This window comes from Cricetulus griseus, chromosome 2 (assembly GCF_003668045.3).
Source record: "Cricetulus griseus strain 17A/GY chromosome 2, alternate assembly CriGri-PICRH-1.0, whole genome shotgun sequence".
Taxonomy (NCBI): Eukaryota; Metazoa; Chordata; class Mammalia; order Rodentia; family Cricetidae; genus Cricetulus; species Cricetulus griseus.
The window spans coordinates 422141200-422168979 of NC_048595.1; the positions used below are offsets into that span (position 1 = coordinate 422141200).

The 27780-nt window shown below is 35.3% G+C and overlaps 1 protein-coding gene across 1 annotated transcript in view; it reads right to left on the reverse strand.

Moving 5' to 3' along the window:
* Positions 1-27780, reverse strand: part of LOC100760475 (receptor tyrosine-protein kinase erbB-4) — a 658968-nt gene that overhangs the window by 475658 nt on the left and 155530 nt on the right. Inside the window, exon 3 of the mRNA XM_035438839.1 lies at positions 16589-16775. Coding sequence (XP_035294730.1) covers positions 16589-16775 — 187 coding nt within the window. The remainder of the gene's footprint in view (positions 1-16588; positions 16776-27780) is intronic.

The following is a 27780-nucleotide window of genomic DNA, read 5'->3' on the forward strand; positions in this document are numbered from 1 at the left end:
CAGAACTCAGTTCTTCAAGATTTCATGGTATGGAATTCCCAATGAGAAATGTCCCCCCATAGTCTCAGGCATTTGAATACTTGGTCCTCAGTCAGTGCCACTGGTTGCAAGGTTCATGTAGAGCTGCGTGGCTAGAGGAACTATGTCACTGGGAGCAGGCTTTACGATAAGTAAGAATCCCTCAGCCACTTCTGGTTTATTGCTTCTGCCTCCTGCTCGAGGCTCAATATGTAAGCTCTCAGCTTCCCCTCTCTCTAACATGTGTGCTGCTTGCTGCCACACTTCTCTGCCAGCCATATGGCATCCTCTCCCTCTGGAACCATAAGCCCAAATAATTCTTTCTTTTTTAATTTGCTTTGGTCATGGTATCTTATCACAGCAACTGTAAAGGAACTAATATACATAACAATCACTTTAGTGACAATCATCTCCTCCCAGATATCTATTTTTAGATTATTTTTACTGTGTGTATCTTTAATCTTCTTGGCTTAATTTCGGTATATGTTGGGTTTGTTTTCATTTATAAAACTTGAAGTTGATGAAACATGTTAGTCTTCCAGATTTGTCTGTATAATTAGCCTACAGAAACTACTTCAATATCCTAACATAAAGAATAATATTCCAGATACTATAAGCTTGTCTCCAAGTGACAGAATTCAAATAGGTGAGTCAGGATATAGATAATGTTTTTCTAATTTTTAAATATCTGTACATGAATGCTACAAAAGAGTCATAGTCATTATAGCTTCCTAGTAGAAAACCAATAAAAACTGTAGCACTTATTTAAAAACATTTAAATGGCTCTGTGCAATTGGAGTCTAATTTATTAGTGGCCTTATTTATGAAAGAAAATAAATGTAAATATAAAGCAAACCAAAATGTAGTGGAGTGGCTGCCCTGAAGATACTTTATCTAAGCCTGTCTCTTTGGAGGAAAACTTCCTGTTTTCAAGGCTCCCAAGCTTCCTGTATGTTTTGAGTGGAAAGCAAGCAGTTACCCCACAGGTGCCTCGCATCACCACGGCTTTGACAGAACATATTGGATTTGTTTCTCCACCCAACAGTGAGACCCAGCTGTGTGATAGTAATTGAGCTAAAAACAAACAAACAAACAAACAAAAAAACCCCACTATCCATACTGGTTTGCCTTTATTTAGAAGTTCAAGTTCCCAAACAAACAATAAGTGCATACTTTAATTATTGTCAGAAGCCTTACAAAAATGTGCATGAATACAAATAGGATCTTAGCTACTGAAAATAAGTTGTCCAAATTTTGATGCATGCTTATCTAATGGGAAGAAATAAAATATATACTTTGTATTATTTCTGATTATTTGGAAGGAAGTATGGAATTTCTAGGCCTTTAAATCAATTCTTTCTTCTCTAATGATTACTCAAAAGAGAGTAAGAATTAAAGAATTTCAAACACAGTACAGAAGCAATCCCTGAGGAAACAAATTCTTAGTTTAACTGGAAGCTTTACCTAGCAGGGGCATTGGAATTGTTTGAGGGAAACTTAGAAATCAAGAAATGAATAACAATGAAAGGCATTTGCTTGATATCAAGGAAGCCTTGGCTTAAACTCAGTTTTAGTTCCCCCATTCATGTTATTTATTTTCCCTCTAAAATTCATTAAATAGCTTTTGAATCTTAGCACCTGGTATTAATTAAAAGATAATAGTTCTATTTTTAATGACATGCTACTGAATGTAAACACATGGGGTTGTTATTAGCATACCATGATGTGAGGAAATACATACAAAGTGAAAAATTAAACCTTGACAGAGGTCCCTAGGTATGCCTATGGAGCTAAATGTTTAATTAAGTGCTTAAAGTTCATTTCTCAAGTGCTCAGGAAGCAAAAATACACTAACATTCTCTGTTGAATTGTAAAGAGTAATGTCATGACCCCACTTTTAAGGGGAAAAAACAACTATTAAGAAAATGTGAGTCAAATTTTATCTTAAAGTCTCCAGGAAGATAGGTAGATGATAGTTATCATTAAATAATTAAAGGAAACAGACTAGGCCTTTTTTTCCACCTTAGAAATTAAAACTAGGTGTCAGACATATTCTCCAAGGGCCAAATGAGATGAAACTATGGTTTCTGGTGGTGCTATACTCTACTCAGCTCAACTGTATCCCCAAGAAGGTACCAGTAAGAAGCAAACGTTACACAGATGTAGCAAGAATTAACTACAAATTATCTTGCATACCATTACTGTGATGAGATCTGTATAAGGCTTAGAGTAACAAAAGTAGAATTAATATCTACTTTGTCTAAAGCACTGTGCTGGACAGTTTTTCACCACTTTAATTTTCATTTATTTCCCATTTTCAGACTAGGAAACTGAGCCATAATACTAAAGTGATTTCAATTTTTTCCTTTTTGTTGACATAAGAGCATTAAATTCTTATTACCACTCTTTCTGCTACTCAGTGCTTGCTTGGTTGGAGAAGAGTGTGTTTAAAGTGTATTTTCCATCATCTAGAAATATGTCTTTATTATTAGGAATACACAGGCTAGAGAGATATCCTTTTTCAGAACAAATACTAAAAACATACTTTCCAAAACCTGCAAAAACTGATATGTCCCTGTGTAGAGGGTAACGAGTGCATTCCTTTTCCTTTCCACTCCATAAAACCTCATTCAGAATGGATCAAGGACTTTAATACAAGACTTGAAACTCTAAACATACTGGAAGAAATGTTGCAGAAATATGCAGAGGCAGAATGTGACTTTCTGAACAAGACTCCTACAGCTCTGGAAATAACAAGAATTGACAAATAGTGTTTCAAGAAATTCAAAATCTGCATAGAAAGAAACAATTTCCACAGTAAAGAGATGGCAGACATAACAGGAGAAATATTTGCCCCCTATTCATGATATATGACCAAGACATAATGCCAGGAATATGTAAAGAAATCAAAGCTTGAACAGCAAACCCCATAGATAATCTGGTCAATAGAGAGGCAAATGAGTGGTCCCCACAGGTCTCAAAAGAAATAGAAATGGACAATACATCCATGACAAAATGTTCAATACCCTTAGTCATCAGGGAAAAGCAAATCAAAACTCTATTCCAATTCTATCTCATCCCAATCAGAATGGCTATTACAGACAGAAAAAGCAACAAATTCTGACACGCCATAGAAACCTTTCTATACTATTGATAGTAATGCAATTTGACACAGTCAGTATAAAATTTACTTCAGGTTCCTCAAAAGCTAAAAATGCAACTACTATATGATGCTGCAATGGCAATTCTAGATATGTAGCTTAAGCCAGTATACTAGAGAGATACTGCATATTGATATTTATATTATATTGTTCTTGACATAAAAGTATAGAGTCAGCCTAGTATTTGCATAAACATAAAGATATGTATACATGTATATTATTCACTTCCAAATACATGTCAGTTGCATTTAAGTGAAACAATATTCAGAAAGTACAACATTGAATCTTCCCTCTTATAGGCAAAATATAGATTTTAAAACAATTTGAGAGTAGGGGATGTATGGGAGGGGAGGAGTAAATGAAATTACATTGGGTGATTATAATCAAAATACATATTAAATATATATTTGTGGAAAATTCATAATGAGACATATTTCATGTGATCAATTAACCATAATTAGTAAAACTAAAAGTTATTACAGTCATATTATCACTGAACTCTTTTGCTACAACTTTGCCATCCCATAAGCTTTTATGATTTTTGTATCTAACCTTAGTATATGCCTTGATTTAAAAGCAAATCTGTTGCCTACTTCCACTTTTGTTTTGCATGGGAGAAGTCTTAACCAGACGCCTATCAGTGGCAGCATGCAGCTCCAGATCTGGATTAGGAGACAAAGTGGGCATGCATGCACATTTGATTATTTCTCTTTTGTGTCACAAATTTTATAGATTGAATTTTCCAAAGGACTTTTTATGTTCTGCCAAGTGGTTAGCTTAAGTAGTCATTTGTGATTATAATTAGAAATACTTTTAGACAGAAAGTCATTTGAGGCCATGGCAGCATTTTTAGGCTTATATGATATTAAGTGCACTATGATTTATAAGCCTCCATTCCATTTCTCTTATTGTAATAATTATATAACATTGTTTATTTCTCCTTTCAGACTGTGAGTCACAAAGAAAGGTGGTAACATGTAAGTGAAATAAAAAGTTACTTTAAATGCCTCTAGCAAACTCATATTGGACAATAAATTGATATGAAACTGGCTCATCACATAGCATTTCTTTAGTTTGCTTTTGCATAGTTATATTAAATGATCAATGAAATGTAAGATAAGTAGCCTTTCCCTTAACAATACTATTAAATACACAGAACAATTGATGACTTTAAATTATGCACTGATGATACTCAGTAAAGTCACAGAGGAATTAGCATCTTATGAATTCAGATGCATTCTTGTACACATAATAATTAGGCTTTCTTAATTTCTAAGAGGCACTTGAGCTAAACGATAATTCTTGTTCTAATCCTTATCCCTGAGCCACATACAGCACCTTTTGAAATATGATACCATTTTTAATTAGAAAAATTTATCACTATGACATCTAATTTCTAAGAACATGAAATGACAGTGGAGTGTATAGCTATTTAGCCACAGATTCTATAGTGGACAATGATATCAGGGACAATGGTCACTGACCTTCTTCACTTTACTTTTCTACTTATGATGAATTGATGGGGGAAGTACTTCTGTGTATGTTTATCTTATTGATTGTTAAATAAAATACTGTTTGGCCAATGAGACAGCAAGTTAGATGGGACTAGGAGTCAAAGAGGATTCTGGGAAATATAGTAGACCACCAGCAAGGAGGGACGCCAATAAGGTGTCCGATAAGATAAGTCTTATAAAATATATAGATTTATGATAATTGAGACTGAGCTAACAGATGAGAATTCTAGTCATTGGCCAAACAGCTTTGAACCTAATACAAATTTCTGTGTATTCATTTGGGCCTAACTTGGGTGGGCGGCTGGCGTAAGGCTCACATGTGGCGGTAGGGCTCTGGAGGCTTTTGGTGGAAAGATTTATCATAACAATGAATAATCAGGGTAGTGACAGGTATGTGAAAAACTACTTCATTATTATCTCCTCCATCTTTTCTTTGAAAGTCACTAGAAACAGTTCTCTGGGTAAGATTAACCAGATACAGCATCAAATTTATTAATATTTCATAAACGTGGTGAACTGAGCTTATAGTTGAGTTACACAAAAACACACTGATTTACACATACATTTATATTGTCTGATTTCTTCTCATTGGTTAATGAGAATGTACACATACATTGGTACATGCTTCCTTTAAAATAGGTGTAGTTTTTTTTTTTTTTAATTCTTTTGAGTAATGCTATGACAAAGCATACCATCTTTTATAAATGATTTAACTTCTCAGGATCTAAATTTTAATACAGAGGGATAGGCAATCTTCAGAGTCCTTGGCATTGAATTTTATGATTCTCTACAAATTTGCTTTTTCAGATAGATATGTGGAGGTCTTTATTGTTATTTCATCACATTTATACACTGTACATAAAGGAAGTCTATTCTTTGATTTATAGAGTTGAAACATAATTGTTTCAATAAATAACATATGAATTGAAAATACTATGTGTTTATCTTAAGACTATGCAAAACCTGAACCAATTTCATTATGAACCAAAAAGAAACTGCATGATATAAAGATAATTTTAAAATGCGTTTTTTTCATCACAAGTGACTCCTCAAATACTATTCTTTTCCTAAAGTTAATTGATTCCAATAATTATTAAAACTAGAAATGGGGCTGAAAAGATGGCTAAGTGGATAAAGCAATTGCTTGCAAGTTTGGGAACCTTAGTCCAGATACTCAGAAAACATGGATAGCCAGAGGCAGTAGGACCATCTGCAATCCCAGTGTGTATGACAAAATGGGAAGTGGGGACACACAAGTCCTTGGAAGCTGAAGACATTTAAGCCTTCTATTTATTAAATGAGGTTTAATTATTGATGTGAGGTTTAATTATTGATGTCATCAGTACATTTAATAGTAGGGTCCGTATCTTAGGCTCTATCACTCTATTGATTTATATCATTAAATTTATAGGTGAAGCTGTTAAAAATCAATTAAAATTTAAAACTGTTTCACAAAATTTTTCATAAGTCAAATAATTAAATTATTTCAAATAATTGTTCCAAATAAATTGCATTAGAAAAAAGTGATATAAAGTATTCTGGTTATAAGAATAGTAGGAAAAAGTCACTACATTTATGATTAGAACCGAATTAGGCTATCACCAGGTATTTGCTTTTTCGTGTAATATTTCCACTAAACATAAAACCTTGAAGTCAGGAGAATAAGTTCATCAAAACTACTACATACTCTTTCTGTTGTTAATATTCACTATAATATGCCATGACTGGTGTTTTAAAATAATCAAATTCAAGTTTCAATTCTTGAATTTCACAGTAGATTGAAAGTCAAACTTGTTGGTTTGTGAATCAATTTTTTCTTAATTAAAATCAAATGTTTAATTGACATAACAGAAAAAATGAAGCAGAGCAAATAGGAATGTTTTTATTTTTTTTCCTGTTTTTTAATTTAAATTAGAAACAAGCAGGTTGCAGAAACCCACAGAAACAGCTGATCTTAACAAGGGATTGCTCATAAACTCCAGACTGATAGTTGGGAAATCTGCATAGGATTGTTCTAGACCCTCTGAAAGAGGATGTCAGTGAGGAGGCCTCAGCAATCTACGGGACCTCCTGTAGTAGATCAGTACCTATCCTTAGCATAGGAATGGACTTTGGGAGCCCATTCCACACAGAGGGATACACTCTCAGTCTAGACACACAGGGAGGGCCTAGGCCCTATCCCAAAGGATATGGTAGACTCTGAAGATCCCCCATGGAAGGCCTCCCCCTCCCTGGGGAGCAGAAAGGGGTTGGAATAGGAGGTCAGTGGGGGGGAGCAGGGAAGGAGAGGAGGGAGAAGGAACTGGGATTGACATGTAATAGGAATTTTTAAAAGGCAGTAAGTCACAGGTCAATTTCCTTTACTTTTTATATAAATATTCATCAAGGTTCTTATGGTTACCATAAGTCAAGCAAATGGCAAAACTCACAATAAAATCATCTATCCAGTGGTATAAAATGTATTCAGTTAGAATATGAAGTATGGGGAAGGAAGGGAAGCATTTGAGAGCTGTTGTAACAGAATTATCAATGTTTTTATATCTAGAAATGCTGAATAGATGACAGATGTTCTTTTTGCTATGGTTAGCATCCTCAATATTCAGACCTATTGATGTGAATTAATAAGGGAGCACATTTTTAAAGGAGAGTATTAAAGTAAGTAGTTATTTTCTCTATTTGAGCTATCTGTTCATTCATTCTGCTTACAGATAAAATAAGTCAGGTAAAGAACATTAGAAAAATATTAACTATAGTTTAATGGTTTTTAAATTTATAACTCAGAAAATGTAGGGCTTTATAAATTTTCACATTGTGTTTGTGATTAAGTAAATTGAATATGAAGGAAGAACCCTCTCAATAGACACCAGGAACGTTTGTGGACACACCAGGTTCTGGTTTCATTTCTGTTGTTAAGATAAAATAACTCAACAAAGGCATCTTTGGAAAGAAAATATTCTTTTCTCTTACAATTCTAAGATATTGGCCGTCATTCAGGGAGGTTAAGGAATGAACTCAGACACCTAATCACATCCTTACCACAAACAAAAAAGAATAAATCAATTCTTGCTTGTTTTCAGATAGCTTTTTCTTCTCTCATAGTGCTCAGGGCCTCCTTCCTTGGAAAGGATACCACAATGGTCTGGGTATTCCTACATCAAATAAAGCCAAGACAGTTCCTCACAGAGAAGCCCACAGGCCAATCTGATATAAATGCATTCTCACTAAGACCCCTCCCCTCAGTGATTCCAGACTATGTACAACAGTCAGTTAAAACTAACAAGCAGCAGACTGGGAAATGTCTGAACAGAAAGAACTCAACAGTTTTCAAGCTTGTTTTTTTTTTGTCATCACATGAACTACCATCTTGTAGTACTTTCTTTTTAAAGTGAAACCACAAAAGGAACATTAAGGTTCATCCAGATAACTCAATGGATAAAAGCACTTGTCACCAAGCCTGGTGACCTGAGTTCAACTCCTTGACCCCAGGTCTCACATAATGACAGAACTGAACTGACTCCTACAAGTTGTTTTCTGACCTCCATACAGTGTTATGATGCTAAAATAAATGTAATAAAAAATGAAACAAATCTTAGGCAAGATTAAAAGAAAAGATATTTTTAAGAATTCTTATTTTTACTAATATCACAACTGTCAAGGTAAGGCATATTTAGAAACAATGCCTACCATGTATTACCCTTAAAGTGTATACTATGATATTGCCCTTAGGTTCAAGAGCCACAATTGGTATTTTATAACTTGATCATTAACTTCACAGTGTTTCTATTTTTGTTCTTATCAAAGGAATAATTATATAATTAATAATAATAATAAATGATAATAATAATAACAATTTTCAGGGACTTCACCTAAAAATAACAGGAATTTCTGTTGAACAGTCATGGCGACGAGAAAAAAGAATGAAAATGGAGGCTCCCTGTAGTGCAGACATGCTTGACTGCAGAAATAATATAAATCATGATTTGGAAAAACAATTTCTTCATGCTTACACACTACAGCCAAAGGGTAAATATTTGCCAGAAACAAAATATTTACAAAGAGAAGACAGGTATATAGAGATAATTTAGAATTGCTCATATTTAGCAAAAATGTTTTGAATATATAAGTAGAACAAACAAAAGTAATGAATACTTGAACTGGCATAACTTTTGAAAAGAATCTTGAACCTCTAGCAGTAATATTGAGCCAACTAATAAATGCTTGCTGAAGATGGTTCACAGCTAATCACCTTGATTTTTTAAAAAATTCTACTGTTGAGTTGAAGTAATGGTAGGATGACTTCACAGAGTTCTTACGTTTAAGTCAAAAAAGTACCTTTGTTACTGACATCCTGTACATTTGTTTGTATTTTGTTGCCAACTTATCATTCATCATATGTTCAAACATTACACAAACATCATAACAAGAACTGAACTACAAACATTAAAACTGAAAGGTTTGATTATTTGCATTTACAAAACTGTAATGTTCCCTTAACTGTGGTCTTGCTTAGAGCAAATGACTTAAATAGTTCTTGGAAATGATAGAACACAAAGAAACTGAAAGAGTTGGTGATTGTAGGATATGATGCACCCTATCCTGTTATAGGACTGTAGGGTGGATTTGCAGACATAATCAAACTACAAGATAAATGTTTGTCATGTCAGCATCATGGGACAGTGTGTAAAACAGTAAGCAAAAGAAATGGGGCATTTTGTACAATATAAGCTTCAGTATCAATATATATCACACAAATGGTCAATAAAGGGGAAGAGGACAAGTTTTATAAGTTCTGGTAGCTTAGAGAAAGATTTAGGATGTGCCATGAATGGGCTGCCTTCTGTCATTAAACTTGATGTTTTTATAACAATAGAGGCATGCCAGTAATGTATTCAGCCTTCATTCTTTCTAATAATATAGATGGGTTATTTCTATATAGTATTTATACTCTTCTTCTAGAGAACCAGAGGTCCTGACCCCAGATGGCTAATCCTTCCTTGGTAACCAGGACAAGATAAGGTAAATTTGTCACTTCTTTACAGTTCAGGTCTTCAGTGAGCGGGGAGGGGCCAGTCTTCTGATATAAAAACTGATTTCTTCCTTTTGAAATCTCAGTGCCTCAGTGACAAGAAGCCACCTCTCCTCTTGCTATAGGATCCTGAGGAACAAAAGTTCTCACTTAATAAATGATTTTTAACAAAGCTTGAACTTACACATTACCCTTCCTATCTTGTAATCTCTATGTCTTCTCTTGGGAAAGAGAGGCATTCAAATCTCATTATACCTTAGAGGCAAAAATAATACATAAGCTCTAAGCGGTCCACATTAGTAATCCTTAAAATTTCTAAGTAGTTTTCAGTTCCAAGAGGCCATCATAATTTGCAAACACTCCAAATATCTTTTGAAGGACACTGCAGGCATTTACTAAGATTACCTTCAGAGAATGGGTCTTTTTTAGAATCTCTGACTATGATCTTAGTTACAAGGGCTGTGGTTTACACCTGCTTTATTTGTTCTCATTTATGGCTATTATGCCTACATGTAAGTCTGTGTACAATATGCATACAAGGTCCACGGAGACCAGAAAAGGCCATCAGAATCCCTGGAACTGGAATTACAGTTTGTAGAGCTGTAATATGGACACTAGGAACCAAACTCAGGTCCTATGAAAGAATGACAACTGTGCTTAACTACTGAGCTATCTGTATTGCTCCATACCCAAGCAGACCATGCTATTAGCCATTACTAAAAATATGTTGACCAGAGAAGAAGTTATGAGTCTATTCCATGAAATAGACTCTCATTTCCTCTCATTCAATTCCTGAAATTCAGTCATCAGTTGTCTAAACCTTCGGGATAGAGGGAGAAGCTAAAATGACAGTAACAATACTTTGATTACATAATTAACTCTCATTTTTAAGTATATTACTATTTTCTCTCTAGATTTAAATGGAATATTATACTTTTCCTTCTAGTCAACGCACACTGTCTGACATGACAAGCAAACAGTGTTTTATAAGAGCATTGATTGAAGTATCGTTTCTACAAATTATAGACTCCTCACAAGAAACTGTCATTCTTCTGACTGATTCTCAGCTTCGCAGGATGTTCTCTACAAATTAGCTTTGATCTCATCATTTCTTAGCAGTCTGTCCTTAGGCTGGGAGAACCTTTGCAATATTCATTCTCCAAATATCGGAATATGCTGAGTAGGTCTACTAACATAAATGGGAGCAGTGCCTTTGTTAAGCATTCTATTCAGTCAGAGTTCCTGAAGTGGCTAGGTTGACCCCACTTAAACAGCACTAAGACCTTCCCAGAGCAGATGAAGGATGCTTGGCAACTCGGTGTCACAAAAAGAACTCCAAATGAGTATATCTCTTGTCTAGGTCAAGACAAATGTCAGGGCCCATGAAGGGCAAATGTGGCAAAGGGATTTGAAATGAAGGACTGGGCAACTTGTCTGTGTCTAAGGAACTGAAGAAGAGGAAGCAAGTGCTGTGAGGTAAAGAAGACAGGGCTTGCATGCAGAATAAACAAAGACAAGCTCAGGCTTCTATCTGCCTGGGGAAATGTAATTTAAACATAGAAGAGTTCTATCAGAATGTCAGAAGTGATGGAAGTAGCTTCTTTCGTAAGCAAGTCACACCAAAAGCTCCAATGTGAACTGAAATCCATCTGAATATGAAGGCATAGTCAGAAGAGCTTTGGTAATGTCTTAACACAGGAAATCTCAAAGTGAAATATTAACAGGGCACCCAAGAAACTATGGGTTTCTGAGTATCATCTGTGTGACAGGTGTTGTAGTTGGTAACTCTCTGCTTAACCCCTTTAATGCCTGTAACAACACGGAAACATCACATATTCTTCAGAATATTCATGTGATAAAGACTCTGGGTTTCTGAGATGCTCAGGCTGTAAGGAATAGATACTCATTAAACCAAGAACTCTGGTTCTCCATCCATGTTCTTTGACATTCATTGAATAAAGCACAGGTAGTCTGCCCATTATGAAATTGGTTATTTTTGTGAGCACTACTGAATAATATAGGAGGTTTGAGAATGTTAAATACTAATAGATAGATATTGTGTTATACTAATGTATGTTTTCATCAGTGACACATGTGCATTTGAATCTTGGGGTAATTCAGTGATTACATTATTAATCCTGGCTTAAATTTTACATTATTGAGATGTAAAGTACCCTTATCTAAACAATTTATTTTTATACTCCGAGAACACAGTAAACTTAATGTGTCCTTTATATTATTATTCAACATTTCCAAAATTATCATCACATTGTATTTATTTTTTAAATAAGATTTTGCTTGTTTACATCTCAACTAATGATCTAATTAAAATAATCAAGTATAGAGCTAGGGAAGTGATTATATTATTCATAAAATGGTGAATGTAGAAAAATACTTGAGGATATTATTCTGAAACATAAATTTACTTATATATTATCCTCAATTTCACCTATTTATTTCATCTACTTAAAAAGAATATTCCCACAATTAGTGAAATGAAAATTTATTAAATTGTTTAAGTGCAATTTAGGAGAATAGACATACCTATACATGTATGGAAACTTAAGTGTTATTCTATGATTCCATCTTCTGTAAACTTTAACATATATGTTAAATTATATTATCCATTTCAATAACAGATAAAGTGAATTTATGATATAAGTTAATATTATTATGTCTCATAAGTTTAATCCCTTTTTAGATGTTAACCAATTAGTTATTTATGCCACAACTAATTGTTAATAAGTTATTATTAACTAATTATTAATAATTAACCACAACTATATATGTTGACAAGTATAAATTTAAGGAAATATTACTGATGTTAAAGTTTGACATGAATTTTGAAGAGAAATGGTTGGTTAAGAAGAATCTTATAGGACATCAGCCCTGGGAGTGACTTATGAGAACGACAACCATGCTTGAATGGCATTAATACAATTTTCTGTCCTCCACAGTTACAGTCTTACTCTTCTGATGTAGAAGTGACATTCCCAAAGTCTTCCAGTGAGGTTGACTCATCCTTGATGGTCTACCCTGGACAAAACCTACCTTTCCCATAGGCAGAAAAGATCATGCTGTACTAACAGGGCATCCAGCAGATGCTGGGATTTTTCTTTTCTTTTTTTTTTCTTTTTTTTTTTTCTGTGCCTAGTATCCTCCCTTTCTCCACTCTAGTTCTATCAGTAATAATTAAGCACAAAGATGTGACTGGCAGCAGTAAAACACATTTTTCTTTTTAACTATGGTGGGAGGACCAGTTTAAGTATGTTTCATGTTTTTGACAAAATCAAACTGACAGTGTCAAAGTCAGGTAGGTATAAAGTCTTCAGCCTGTGGGCTTTTTTTCCTCTTTGATGCAGTATTTAAATACCCTTATGAAAACAATTTGAGGGGGAAGGGTTTATTTGAGCTGAAAACTGCAGTTTATAATCCATTATAGTAGGGAAACCACAGTAGCAGGAGTTCAAGAGAACTGGCCACATTAAATCCAAAGTCAACCTCAGAGAACACTGAACTAATATCTCTGTATTAGTGTCAGCATTCGGTCTCAATTTGTATCCAGTCCAGGGTTCATGCTATGCAATGGTGCTGCTCATACCCACCAAAGGGTGTGTCTTCCCATCTAAATTAACAAGACTAAGAAAATTATCAAACTCACACCTATGGGCTAGGCTGAGTCAGAGAATTCCTCATTGAAATTCCTTTTCTATACATCCACAATATATCATACCTGAGGAACAGCTTTTGGTGAGCATCAAGTTTAACATAGGTGCTTAAGACAGCAGTTAACCTACAAACACTAAAACAGTAGCTCGTCACAAACAAACATAATGGCAGTCTTATGTTTCCAAACATTCACTTTATACAGTACAATAAACATCTGTAAGAGAATTCACTGGAAGAAAATGTGCTATTCACAAGTCATTCTTTTCTAACATCAAGAGAATGAAAACTATTTGGTAAGAAATATATACTATAAAATTACATGTGTTTGTTTGCAAGTTCACATGTATGTATTTTTTTTTTACAAACATGATCTTTGGTATTCCAGGCTGAGTACAAACTTGCCAATACTTTAGAATAAAACTGAACTTTTGATACCTTCCCTAGTCTCCTGGGTTTGGCCTTAAGGGAGTATTTCAACATACTTAGCTTTATAATGAGCTGAGGACCATAGCTAGGGCTTCTTCCCTATAAGGCAGGTACTCTACCAACTGTAATGCATCCCCCTCTGTCTCAGATATTTTGTCCACATTTCTATCCAGGCTCCCACTGTGCTTTTTATGTTCTGAACCCAACCCAAAGTATAATTGCTGATGTGCAATGAAAAGAATATCTGTTTCTGTCTCACTCCTACTCTTCTTTCCATAATATGATAGATGAATGAAAATTACTTTTGCCAAAGACATGTGAAAAGGTTAACTAGATATTGTGCTATTGCTCTTTGGTAACATTGCTTTAATACGTCTGGAAAAGTGAATCCAAAGCCTCAGTAATCAGAATCATGTGAAGGTCTTCAAATGAATGTTACTAACCCACCCCCAGAGTTGCCATTCAGCACATCTCAAGTCCAGCCTATGATTTGCAGCTAAAAAGCATAATACACCATTGTTAACAAGTCAAATACACCATGATAAGATAACATGCTGAGGTTTTTAAATAACCATACTTATTTTTATTAGACTATAATTAGAGCAAAGCTTGTAGCCCTGTGTGTAATATAATTTAGAAAATTATCAACTTCTTTTATAGAACAATAAAATGATAACATAAAAGACATAACTTTCTAAAGCATAAGCCCGATCTAACCGAGATGGAAATGCAATATTTACTCCTTTTTTAACCAGATTACCTAGACTATTTAGCTCTCCAAAATAGAACAAACCTTCCCAAAACTTCTCTTCATATGCATAAGCAGGGGCTTTCAGGCCATCCTCAAACATTATCATAGACAAATGTAATAGCATTTACCATGCAGTTTGTAACTGTCAGAATTGCAGTCATCATTCCAACCATGTGACCTAAGGTTGAAACATTCTAGATACATACAAACATATTTGCACACGATTGTCAACCTCTGAATAAATCAAATATCAAAAAAATATCCACAATGCTCAGAATTTCCACCATATATTTTATTACACAGTTTTTGAGTCCCACGCTAAGAAGAAAGTGAACTACCTTTTAAATGAACACAGATTTTCTAAGGAACCAACCCTTAACCTTAATAAATTATGCATTTCTGCAAATGTCCAGAAATATAGCACTATTGAAGTTAGAGATTACTTTGAATGATAGTGTTATATTTTAGTGCAACAAGAAAACTCACTCAACTGTCATAATCATAATTAATAAATGCAATGAACCCAGTGGCTAAAACATATTTAAATGTAACATAATTTTGTTAGAAACCTTTGACTATTATTTTAGAAGTATTTGACAGAAATAAATATGAGGAACTTTTAATAAGCGTTTTTATATACAGAAAAAATATTCAACTAGCTCATTTTACATAACAATAAGATTCTAACACTTTAAAATTCTGAAAAAAATTTCTTTTATTTCTTAACATAACCATCGAAAAGTCATGAAAGACACACAATGTTTCTTGTGTAAGTTTGCAAGTTTTAGTTGTATTATCTAAGTTTTAGATGTCTAATTGTAGCCATTTAGTTTCCTTCCCCAACCATCTTATTTCAAAATTCCTTTTACAGTCATTACTTATATGTAGGAAACAATATATTTTTAAAAGGCCATTCTTCAGTAGGTAAATTATCCTGAAAAAAACTGAAGTAATAATGTTGATTATAGGAACAAATACATTTCCAGCACTAGGCATTTACTATAATCTCATTAATTCTACGGCAACCTTGACCTGAGAACAGACATTATCATTATTCTTTCTGTGCCCCCTTTTTCCCAAATTTATATTACATGTCTGGATGGTTATGAAATTAAAATTTCCACTTTTATGTTTATATTCTACTTTGTACACTGTGCATCTTAAGCTATCTCAATAAGTAAACAATGTTAATCATACTAATGACAAATACCCTTAATGTATTTAATTTTTCAAGGTGCAGCATGTAATCCATGTATATATGTTAGTAATTTCAAGTAAATTAATAATGTGAGCTAATGGTAGGTTTGAATATTCTATCAGCACACTTTAACTATAGATATATTTGGTAAAATTCATGATTATATAAAAAAGTATTCCATGAGATTTTATATGAAATTTAATAAACATGAAGTAGGAACAAAAATCGCTGCAAAGTTTTGTATCAGGATGCTACGTCTAGTGTGTTAGTTTCATATGTCTACAATGCTAAGAAACTTTCACGTATGGTACCAAAACATGCTGAGAATCGGTGATCTTGTTCGGTGAGCTACTAAGGAGAAACGGGAACCGAATAAATGAGACTGTCCCCCTAAATTCGGGTGATCCTGTAAAAATCTAAAGATTAGTCGTACTAGATGTAATAGCTTGGGCATTACTAAGCTCTGACAGGCATGAGGACTGTGGTGGTGTTATCGCAGAGCTTTGATGATCTGGTCCATTCACCCGAGACCACCAAGCAGCATTCCTACGCCTGCTTCCTATCTCTGTTTGCAGTTGCTGAGCATTTCCTTAGAGTGTGCTTCTGTTCAGCTGAGATACAATATTCTGCTATCTTTCACATGGCGCTTACCACAACATCTGTAAATAAAAGTGAGGGCATCGCAGAGGCATCATTTCTCATGAAATGAGTACATACCATTCACTTAGCTACGACAGGCCCTTCCACACCGAACACCAGAACCCAAGCATATGCACACATGGGCATTACATCACATTACATACTAGTTTTTTATTTTCTTCTTACCAGTCAGATTCTTTAATCCAAGTTCTTGAAGTCCAAAATTGCCATCTTTTCTGTAGTTTAGGAATATCGCTAAGGCATAACGATCTTCATACAGTTTTGTTCCACGAATAATGCGTAAATTCTCCAGAGGCAGGTAACGGAACTGGTTGAGGGCCACCAGTACGTAGCCCGTGACCTCTCGGATAGACTGGAAAAGCACAAACAATTGATGTTTTAAAAAAATGAAAATAACTTGGCAGGTTGTGCATGTAGTCATTTAAATAAAAGTGAGTTATTTAACTCTAATTTTCAGCTCTTAATTTAATGTTCTAATTTCCACATGATACTCATACTCACTGGATTAATAATAGAGGATTACAATTTCATTTGAATACAAGTCTTATTTCTTTTTAAAATTCATGAATGTTCTTATAATAAAATCATGGATTTTTTTTATGGGACATTGCTCATACCTGAGATGGGAATATAGTTAAAGGAATATGGGGACCATTCATTGATAGACTGCAATGACATGATATAGAACCCTCAGTGAGTCAACAGATGAGAATGTAAATTGGTACGTCTACCAAAGTAGAAGCAGTCTGCATTTGCTGTAGAAATTAGAACACATTATAGTGGTTATACTGATGTTTAGTACTACATCTATCACACTGGAACTGTAGCTATTCCTGGTCTTCCTGAGATCAAGTTTTTTGCAGTAAGAACACAAGAGCAAAGAGGAAAGAAAGGTGGACTGCCATAGGAAAACCCATGGTTAGAACAACACAACTCGTAATCAAACCTGCCCCATAATCAGTCAGTCACTCTTGCACTGAGAGTTTGCTTTAACAACACATGGTCTACAAAGCAGTATTTCTTCATTAATTATATAAAATGTATTTTAGCTGATATATGATCATGGTTAAGTGTTCTACATCACAATGAGCACAAAGGGAATTTGGAGACTTTGCTGAATGAACAATCTTTTATAGAGAATATGTCATTTTGTCATCATTTCTCTTGGCATTCCTCCATTCCCATTTAGGAGGCACTCTTCTTATCAAAAACCTCAAACTCTTTGTTGATTCTAGCAGGAGGTGTACATTAATATCAAGGAGACTAGAGATGAAGCAAATTCAGGGGGGAAACAACTAATTATGATCATGGAGCAATGCTATTAACAATTCTGCAGTGCCCATTGGAGAGAAAATGTTTCTAGCTATTGACAAAATGTGCAATTTGTTACAGCTTTTGAACCACATATTAGTAGAGGTTGCAAATAGTGTATAAATAGTAAGGACTTTATGCTTACCTAGAGAATATGATATAACAAGAAACAAATGATTACAAATCTCTTAAATGAGGATCTCTTAAAATATTTTCCCTTCTAGAGGGCTTAATAAAAACAATACACTATACCTTGATTTAATGCTGTTCTATTTTCGAATTGTATAATACTTTTTCTCCACATCTTTTAAATTAATTATTATTTAAATTAAAAACAATCTTATTTTACATACCAATCCCAGTTCCCTCTCCCTCCTTTCTCCCATTCCCCTCACCATCTCCCCATTCCCAACCCCCATCCATTCCTCGGGGAGGGTGAAGCCTCCCGTGGAGGATCTTCAAAGTCTGTCACATCACTTGGTATAGGATCTGGGCCCTCTCCCAAAGCCAGTAGGGATAAATACTGGTTCTACTGCCAGAGGCGCCATAGACTGTCCAGGCTGCCCAAGTAACACACACACATTCAAGGGGCCTAGTTAGGCCTTTTGTTTGTTTGTTTGTTTGTTTGTTTGTTTTGTTGTTGTTGTTTTTTGAGACAGGGTTTCTCTGTGGCTTTGGAGGCTGTCCTGGAAATAGCTCTTGTAGACAAGCCTGGTCTCAAACTCACAGAGATCCGCCTGCCTCTGCCTCCCGAGTGCTGGGATTAAAGGCGTGTGCCACCACCTCCCAGCTGTCTAGTTAGGTCTTAAGCAGGTTCCCCAGCTGTCAGTCTGGAGTTCATGAGCTCCCACTTGCTCAGGTCAGCTGTTTCTGTGGGTTTCCCCAGCATGGTCTGGACCCTTTGCTCATCACTCCTCCCTTTCTACACCTGGATTCTAGGAGTTCGGCTCAGTGCTTAGCTGTGAATCTCTGCTTCTGCTTCCATCAGCTACTGGATGAAGTCTCTATGATGGCATTTAAGGCAGTCATCAATCTCTTTATAGGAAAAGGCCTTTCAGGTAGCCTCAGCACTATTACTTAGATTGTCAGTTGAGGTCATCCTTGTGGATTCCTGGAAATTTCCCTAAGCCAGGTGGTTTCTTGTTAAGCCCATAAAGGCTCCCTCTAATAAGGTATCACTTTCCTTGCTCTCTTTCTGTTTTTCCCCCCAAGTGGACCTTTCTAATCCCTCATGTTCTCCTCCCCCTCCTCTTCTTCCCTCTTTTTCCTCCTCCCTCCCTCCCCCTCTTCCCCTGTGCTCCCAATTTACTCAGGAGTTCTTGTCCCTTTCCCCTTCTTGGGGAGTCCAGGTTGTCTCCCTTATGGTCCTCCTTCTTTCCTAGCTTCTCTGGGGTTGTTCTCCATATACTTTTAAACTGTTTCTGTGGGCAAATATTCTGAAATATCTCAAAAGGAAAGTCTGTTTCAGATGACAGGCTGAGATATATATGCTAAGAGCAAACAAAATCTCTGGAAACGGCTCAGTGACAAGATGATTTTCTAATGATTGAAAGAACTCAATAACACAGTTTAAGCTAATATTGGCCCATCTGGAGCATAGAGATAGATATTTAAAGGAATAAATCAATTGTTAACCTATGTCATAGGGCTATATAATCATGCCATTTCTTCATTGTTTCTGGCTTTAAGTCATTGGACAGAACCTCAGAAGCATAATACTTTTTATTGTTCCAAAACTTTGTTATGAAAACTTGGGAATATATGGGCTATCATATAAATATATTGTAGCTAATTTAAGTGGCTACAATAGGAAAGTATAATGGCAAGGGATATGGGCTGGCCTAACAGGAAAGTTTGGCCTTGAAATCTAGCCTTTGTCCTTTCTAGTTGTGTAAACTTGATGAAGCTTATAAGCCTCAAAAGTCTTTGGTCTTTTCATCTTTAGAAAATTCATAACAATATCTCTATGACAAAACTGTTATAAGCATTATAAGATAAAAAAGTTTACTGCAAATTGTATTTAATAGATGCTAGCTATTACAAATATTATCTCGGAAAACAGCAAGGCAGACAAATTGCCTCAGTACAATTAACTGAAGTTAAAATGGTCATAATATCATTGCATAAGAACTATTGTTTTTAATCGCTCTGTTATATAATATTCAGCACACTTATATCTTACATTTAAAATGTGCAGCTTATTTCAAAATTAAAAAATGACTCATACTTTTTCATATCCAAATTTCAGCTCTTAGTACCAACCCTGGTTTTGAATAGACATTCAACAGTGGCTGTTTAATATAGTAGAATTGAAATCTAAAAGCAATGCTTTTAAGTCTTGTAGCTATTACTTTCCAAACAAAATGACTTTGTAAGCTTGCTGCTAATAGAAAACATAGAAAAACAAATTTGTTGTTTCTGCCTATATACCACAGTAACAAATAGAAATCACTAGAAAGACCAATAAGAGAAAACCTTCACTGTGGTTTTATCTGAAGAGGTTCAGAGTCAGAAACTTGTCAAACACAGAGGGTATAGCCACCTAGAGATGCATCATATTCCATAAGGGTTTAGCATCTGTTCAACAGCCATATAGTCTGTATGGGCTCTGCAACAGTTTTGTTCAGGGAGTGAATGAAACTGAAGTTCATTACGACCTTGTGTGCTTCAGAAATCTCGTAACCAAAGAGAACATACCTTTCCTTATAACAACAACAATTTCCTTATAACTATTTTCAAACTTCTAAGTTACTTCACAGTCCTTTAAAAACTACATTTTTAATCGACACAACTCACAATTTAATTTTCTTCTTCCTTCTTTCCTTCCTTCCTTCTTTTCTCTGTCCTTCCTCATGTTTCCCTTTTTCCTATATTTGTATTTTTTCTTTCAACATGGCCTTAGATAAAATAAATAATAGATTCCCAAATGTGTCTTAATCTGTCTTAAGATTTATCTGAATCAAACCCATGCTTATTGATTTACTTTCATACATGCATGGAGGTGCCCGCCATTTCCAAGTTATACCCGTTTTAAAGCATCTCTTGCAGTTATCATCCTTCAGAAGTGTTCTACTTCTGTGCTTTATGTTCTCAGACCTGATGAGAAATCACCCCAAACACTAACACATTCTGTGAGCGAGGATGTCGATAAATACTACAGTGATTAGTTTGGTGATAGACTGGAAGCTAAATGACTGTGATATCATGAGGAGTAGGAAACGGAAACCTCTAGAGACAGGAAATAGGATGGCTGAGGGTAACAAAGTTCCCTCTCTTGGTAGTGAATGCAGAAAACGCCTGCTTTGACGGAGACAAATGTAAGAGCAAATCATAGCTTCTGTATCAGTAAGATTTTCTATTAACTTCCCTAAGGCAATTACCTTCTGTCCCTGCCCCTCCTATCATGGCTGGGGATATCTAAAGCAGGCACATTCTTAACTATGACATATATTAAGAAGTTTACCAGAAAAAAAATTTAATAAGCTTATACCGTGCATTGCATATTCCCTCTGCTTGTAGAGATAGTGCGTTTTGCTTTGTGATTCTGCTTTTAGTGTCCCTCTGTTTGAAAATCAACACCTAAAACACTCTGATCTAATTAGATTTGGACAAAAGAGCATGTGAAATGTCATGTACCAAACTGCAGTAGAGTATAATTCTTGCTCACTGTACCTAACATGAAGCCATACTGAAGGGTTTGAAAATATGATCCCAGAAATCCTAGCAAAATGTCACTCTGCCACTATCGGCCAGTTTCATGTGCTAACCCTGCCATGATTCTAGGAACCTGTGGGCCATTCATTCAGCATGGACTACTTAGCCAGCACTTAGCATGAACCTGACTTATTTGCAATGAACACCTTCAGCCCATTGTGAATTGGAGTGCTACTCTCTTTCTCCAGAAATAACCAACTTTTCTGTGTCCTTTATATTGTCCTGAGCAGTGTGTAGAGAACTTAATAGAATTTACTCAGGTCTACTTCCAGTTGCTCCTTCTTTCCCAGGCCTTATATAGACTATATTACCAAACCATTGAGCTTTGTTAAATTATATTTGTCCCTACAATACCTTTTCACTTTGAATGCCTTCATAACAAATTTCAAAGAAATGGTACAAAACAATACTGCAACTAAGAATGTATACTTGTGAAAAGCAGCAGAGTCTCAGCCAATCTTAGAAATCAAGCTCAGCTAATTGTAATATACAAGCTAATTATAATACATAAGCATATTATAATATATCAGCTAATTATAGTATGCCAATTGATCAAATGCACCCACAAGACAAACCATTCCACAAATAAGGGGACTGTAGAGTAGTAACTAATAATATTCTTCCTTTACAACATTTCCACTACCTACTTGAAAAAACCACCTTCTACTTTGGCTGGGTGGAGTTCTCTGAACTTGCCTTCCTTCTGCAGACCCACTCATGAACTGCAAATTATTCTTTGCACAAAATCTCAGCTGTATTTAATTTGCCTAAAGATATTCCTAGTGGATTACACAAATTGAAATGTGAGCTGTAGATCCCTTTATATAATCACACAAGCACCCGGATCTTGTAGTATTCTTAGAAAGATTCATGGCATTATAAATTCCATTATCTATAATTAAATATTTATATGTAAATTCACTTTCTTTCTTATAATACAGGTAAGCTTATATTTTAAAATCTCAATTCAAAATTCATATTTTAACTTTTTTTACAATAAAGTATCTTAATAAGTTAATATTTTCAAGACAGATACGCACATTAGTGCAGCTCTCATGGTCTTCCAGCCCCCAAATCATGACAAGGAGACTTATTAGTTATGAATGTTTTTCCTTAGTTTAGGCCTGTACCACTAACTTACAATAAATCTGTCTCTCTTCATCTACATTTTGCCTCAGGGCTTTTTACCTTTTTTTTTTTCATTCTGTATGTTCTATTTTCCTGGTTGTCTGTCTGACTGGTGGCTTTCTGGCTGTCTGGTCCAGGGCATCTCCCTCTTTTTTCCCTCATTCTTTTCTCTCTCTTGAGCCTAGATTCCTCCTCATACTTATTCTCTCTGCCTGCCATCCCTGCCTAGCCCAATATTGCCTAGTTATTGGCTGTTCAGTTTTTTATTAGACCAATCAGTTGCATTAGGCAAGCAAGATAAACAAATGCAACACATTGTTAATAGTTAAACAAATACATCATAATCAAATGTACTATATCTTTGCTAGTTAAACAAATATTACACAACATATTAGGCTCTATTAAACCAAGGAATCAAATATAACTGGTTTGAAGAATTGTGTTTATGCAAAAGTATCAACAATATTTGCAAATAAACTTTAAACTTAATAAAATTATAGAACTAGTTTTAATAAAACTTTTTTTTAGATATACACATGACTTAAAGCAAAAAAATGCTGCCCAAATTTTCAAATAATTGAAGCTCTGTGATTATCTCTTATGTTTATATATTCTGATGGATATTTTCTTCCAAAGAGAAATATGCTAATGAGAATAATGCACCTTAAAGACTACATTTGTCTTCTGCAATCTTACAGATTTTGGTGAAACTCTTATTTTGTGAAGATGCAAGAAGAGGATCTTTGCAAGATATCATAATCTACTGACATTTGATGACATGCTTTATCCATAGTAATCTGTTGTGACAGTCCAAGCTGAAAAACACTGTCTGGTATCAGAGAATTTAACAGTAAGTTTGGATGAATTGCTCAATTGTTCATTCCCTCTGTGGTTCAGATTCATCCTTTATACTGAAGCAGTGTACACTGGCCAGGTCTTTGGGAAATGATTGTATCATAAGGTTTCTTATCTCATCAATGGTTTTATTTATTTATAGATAAGTCTATAGAAAGTTGGTTAAAAACCTCAGGAGTTGGGGCTTGGTGTGAATGGCCATTGGGACATTCCATTTAAGAGTATGTCACCAAGCTGTGCTCTTCTCTCCATTTCTTTACTTCATGGCCACCCATAATGTTCTCTTCCCTCCAGCCTTTCCAGAGGTCAGAAACAATGAGAACAAAAGAAGAAGAACTGGATGCATGAGCCAAAATACATCATTCCTTCTTATAAGGGTTTTCAACCTCAACTATTTTGTCACAGCCACAGTAACATGACCAGTGTAATTATTTAACAAAAAACTTGGCTTAGTGGTCAGGTGTCATGCAACATTAGTTTAAGTTGTGTTTCATTTGTTTATCCTGTGGAATATTTGTTTAATGATGCAAAGATGTGTTGCATTCTTTTATGTTGCATTTGTTTAACTCTGTAAAGCTGTGTAATTTTGTCAGCTAAAACACCTGATTGGTCTAATAAAGAGCTGAGTAGCCAAAAGCCAGGCAAGAGAAAGAAATGGGTGGGACTAGCAGTCAGAGAGAATAAATAAGGAGATATCCATGAGTAAGAAAGTGTCTCCATGTACTTATTTGGAGGCTGGTGGTAGGCCCCAAAGAGAGAGAGAGAAAAAAAAACTACAGTTAGGAGATGACTCACAAGTTAAGAGCACTGTCTGCTTTACCAGAGAATTTGGTAAATTTACAAATCCCCATGATGGTTCACAACCATCTGCAACATATATATATATATATATATTATATATATACAACATATATATATACATAAAATAAAAAGAATATATATGAATGATAGATGATCGATATGAAGATAGATAGATACACAGATACATAGATGGATATGTAATATTTTTTTAAAGAAAACATCCTTGGCTCATAGCAGACCATCTCCTGAATTAGTTTTCATTGTTCATCTGAATACACAAGCATAACTTTTCTTCAGTGAACTGCCTCTATTGCTTATTACATTAGTTATTTCATCACTGTGACAGAAAACATCACAGAAGCAACTTCAGGAAGGAGACATTTATTTTTCCTCAAGGATTAAGGAAGTACAATCCATCATGCTTGAGTAGACATGGCAGCTAGAACTCCACCCATGGGGCAGAAGCTTGCAGGGTCATCTGTTACATGTATAGGATCAGAATCAGAGAAAACGAAGGTCAGAGTCGGGCAGACTCTCATCTTCAAAAGATACCCACTTCCTCCTGCTGAGCTCCAACTCCTAAGGCCCTACACCTTTCCAAAGCAGTACTGCCAGCTGGGAGCATAGTGTTCAAACAGACGAGCCTGTGGGAACACTCCACATGTAAACTATAGCACATTGCTTGTACAAAAACCCTTTTCTTCTATTTTCTAAAGCAATCACTATGCATCCCCGATGTTTAGACAAGAAAACTGCTTGGTACCATTTTAATGTACAATTGAGAGTGACAGTTTCATGTCTGAGGTCTTTTATAAATGTGATTTTCTCCACTCAAAATTTAAAAGAAGAAAATAGGCTTGCATGAAATGATGTCTGCCAACAGCTGCCTGTGCTGTACAGCATATGGAAAATGGCCACTGAGGATTCAGCTTTAGAGGTGATTGCATGTGAGACTCGTCTGCTGTTGTTTTTAAATGAAAGGGGTGAGCAACTTCAGAAACAGGACAGCCAAAGTATCAGGCTAGGATTTGACAAGATGCCAAGAAACACTTTAGTATGTGTCTAAATATTTGGCTATGCAACACAAAACAAAAGGCTAATTAATTTACAAGGAACAAATACTGTCTTTAATCTTCTTCTGTGAGAATAGGTTCTAATGTTGCTGATGAAACTCCTAATTTTTAATGCAAACACAGCAAGAAGGTATCAGATGAATTTCTGTGAGGACAATCAAGACTACAAATACATCAATTAGACCAGGGATGTGTAGGCCAGAAATCAAAATAGTTTTCATACTTAAGTATTCTTATACAAATAACCAGCTTCTATACACCATTTTATTGTTCCTAATGATGATATTAACTCATTGTATTGTATATTTTCTCTATTTAATATAGCCTATGGATTAATATCCATTTACTATATCACAGTACTGCTGTAGATATTACATTAACTCTGTAAAGATGTGTTGCATTTGTTTATGTTGTGGAATATTACCTTAACTCTGTAAAGATGTGTTGCATTTGTTTATGTTGCATTTATTTAACTAAGCAAAGGTGTGTTACCTTTGTTTATGCTGCATTTATTTAATTATGTAAATATGTGCTTCTGCATGTGTTTTACTTTGCCTGCCTGAGGCACCTGATTGGTATAATAAAAGGCTGAATGGTCAATAGCTAGGCAGTAGTAGGCTCAGTGGGGCTGGAGGGCAGAAAGAATAAAATAAGTAGAAAGAGCAATCTGGACTCCAGAGAGGAGAGAAAAGGGGAGAAAGAGAGGGAGATCCCTGGAGTAGGAAGGACATGCAGAATGAAAGAAAGATAAAAAGCCCCTGACGCAAAATATAGATGACAAGAAACAAGTTAATTAAAGTTATTAGAGTTAGTGGGACAAGCATAAGATAAGGTTGAGCATTTATAACTAATAATAAGTCTCTGTGTCATTGGGAGCTAATTGGTGGCCCAAAAGTAAACCTGCTAACAGTTTTATTTCTATTTTATAGATAAAGAAACTAAGAAAAAATCTTTCTCAAAGTCACATAGGTAAAAAGTGAAAGAAAAAATATTTTTAAAAAACAAACATTCATAATCCCTCTTAAAATCTGTCTCACTTCTGATATCAAAATATGGTGATAATTACTCTCTGATCTTAAACTTATGTTCACTTGAAAGTGTGATTAAAGTAGTATTCTCTCAATCCTATCCTTATGAAAAAATATCATCTAAGCAAGGGCATACATCATACCTATAGCATGTCATGTTTCTAGAGATAAAAATGCTAAAACCATGGGAAGTAAAAGTGATATAATTCTACTTGAATTAAGGTTATAATTTTAATGTTTTTAAAGTAACCAAAACCAAAACTAAGAATAATAACAAGAAAAAAATATTCTCCCAAAGCCTTCTTGAGAGGCTAACATGTGTATTGTATTGATGCTTACAAAGACAAGAGTCTTTTCAAAGAGATTCACTGTATGAATTCCTACAGGACATGTGGTCTAGTAATCCTCATATAAAGTTAAATTCAGCACTACTATCAAGCCCACCAAAGCAGAGGTAGGAAAGATGATTACTTAAGAGTTACATATCAGTTGCATGACATGGTCATGTTATTGGCATAACCCTAGCTTCCTCAATTAAAAAAAAACTTAAAGGTTTATTTTTGATTAACCGAGTCACAAAGAAAACAACCATGGCATATACACACTCATACATGGATTTTAGACACAAAGCAAAGAATTACCACCTACAATCCACACCACCAGAGAAGCTAAGAAACAATGAGGACCCTAAGAGAGACATACATGGTCCTGTGGAGAAGGGGAAAGAGACAAGATATCCTGAGCCAATTGGGAGCACTGGGGGGAGAGGGAGTTAGGAGAAAGAGAAGGGGAGACGAGGAGGGGAGAGGAGGACATGAGAGAGCAGAAAGATCCAGTCAGGGAAAAAAATAGAGGTAAGCAAGAAAAGAGATACCATAATAGAGGGAGCCATTATAGGTTTAAAGAGAAATCTACCTTAAATGTCCTTCTCTGATAATGAGATTGATGACTACCTTATATGCCATCCTAGAGCCTTCAGCAAGTAGCTGATAGAAGCAGAAGCAGACACCCACAGCTAAACACTAAGCTGAACTCTGGAATCCAGTTGCAGAGAGAGAGGAATGATGAGCAAAGCTGTCAAGGCTAGGCTAGAGAAACCACAGAAACAGCTGACCTGAACAAGAAGGAGCCTATGGACCCCAGATTGATAGCTGAGAAACAAGTATAGGACTGATTCAGACCCCCTGAACATAGATGTCAGTTTGTAGGTCTGATTAATCTATTCAGCCTCTATTAGTTGATCAGTATTTATCCCTAGTACACAAATGGACATTGGGAGCCCACTCCACATAGAGGGATACTCTCTCAGCCTAGACACAAGTGGAGGTTCTAGGCCCTCCTCCAAATGGTATGACAGACTTTGAAGATCCCCCCATGGAAGGCTTCACCCTCCCTGGGTAGCAGAAAGGGGATGAAGGCAGGGGAGGAAGGGAGGGAGAGGGAACTG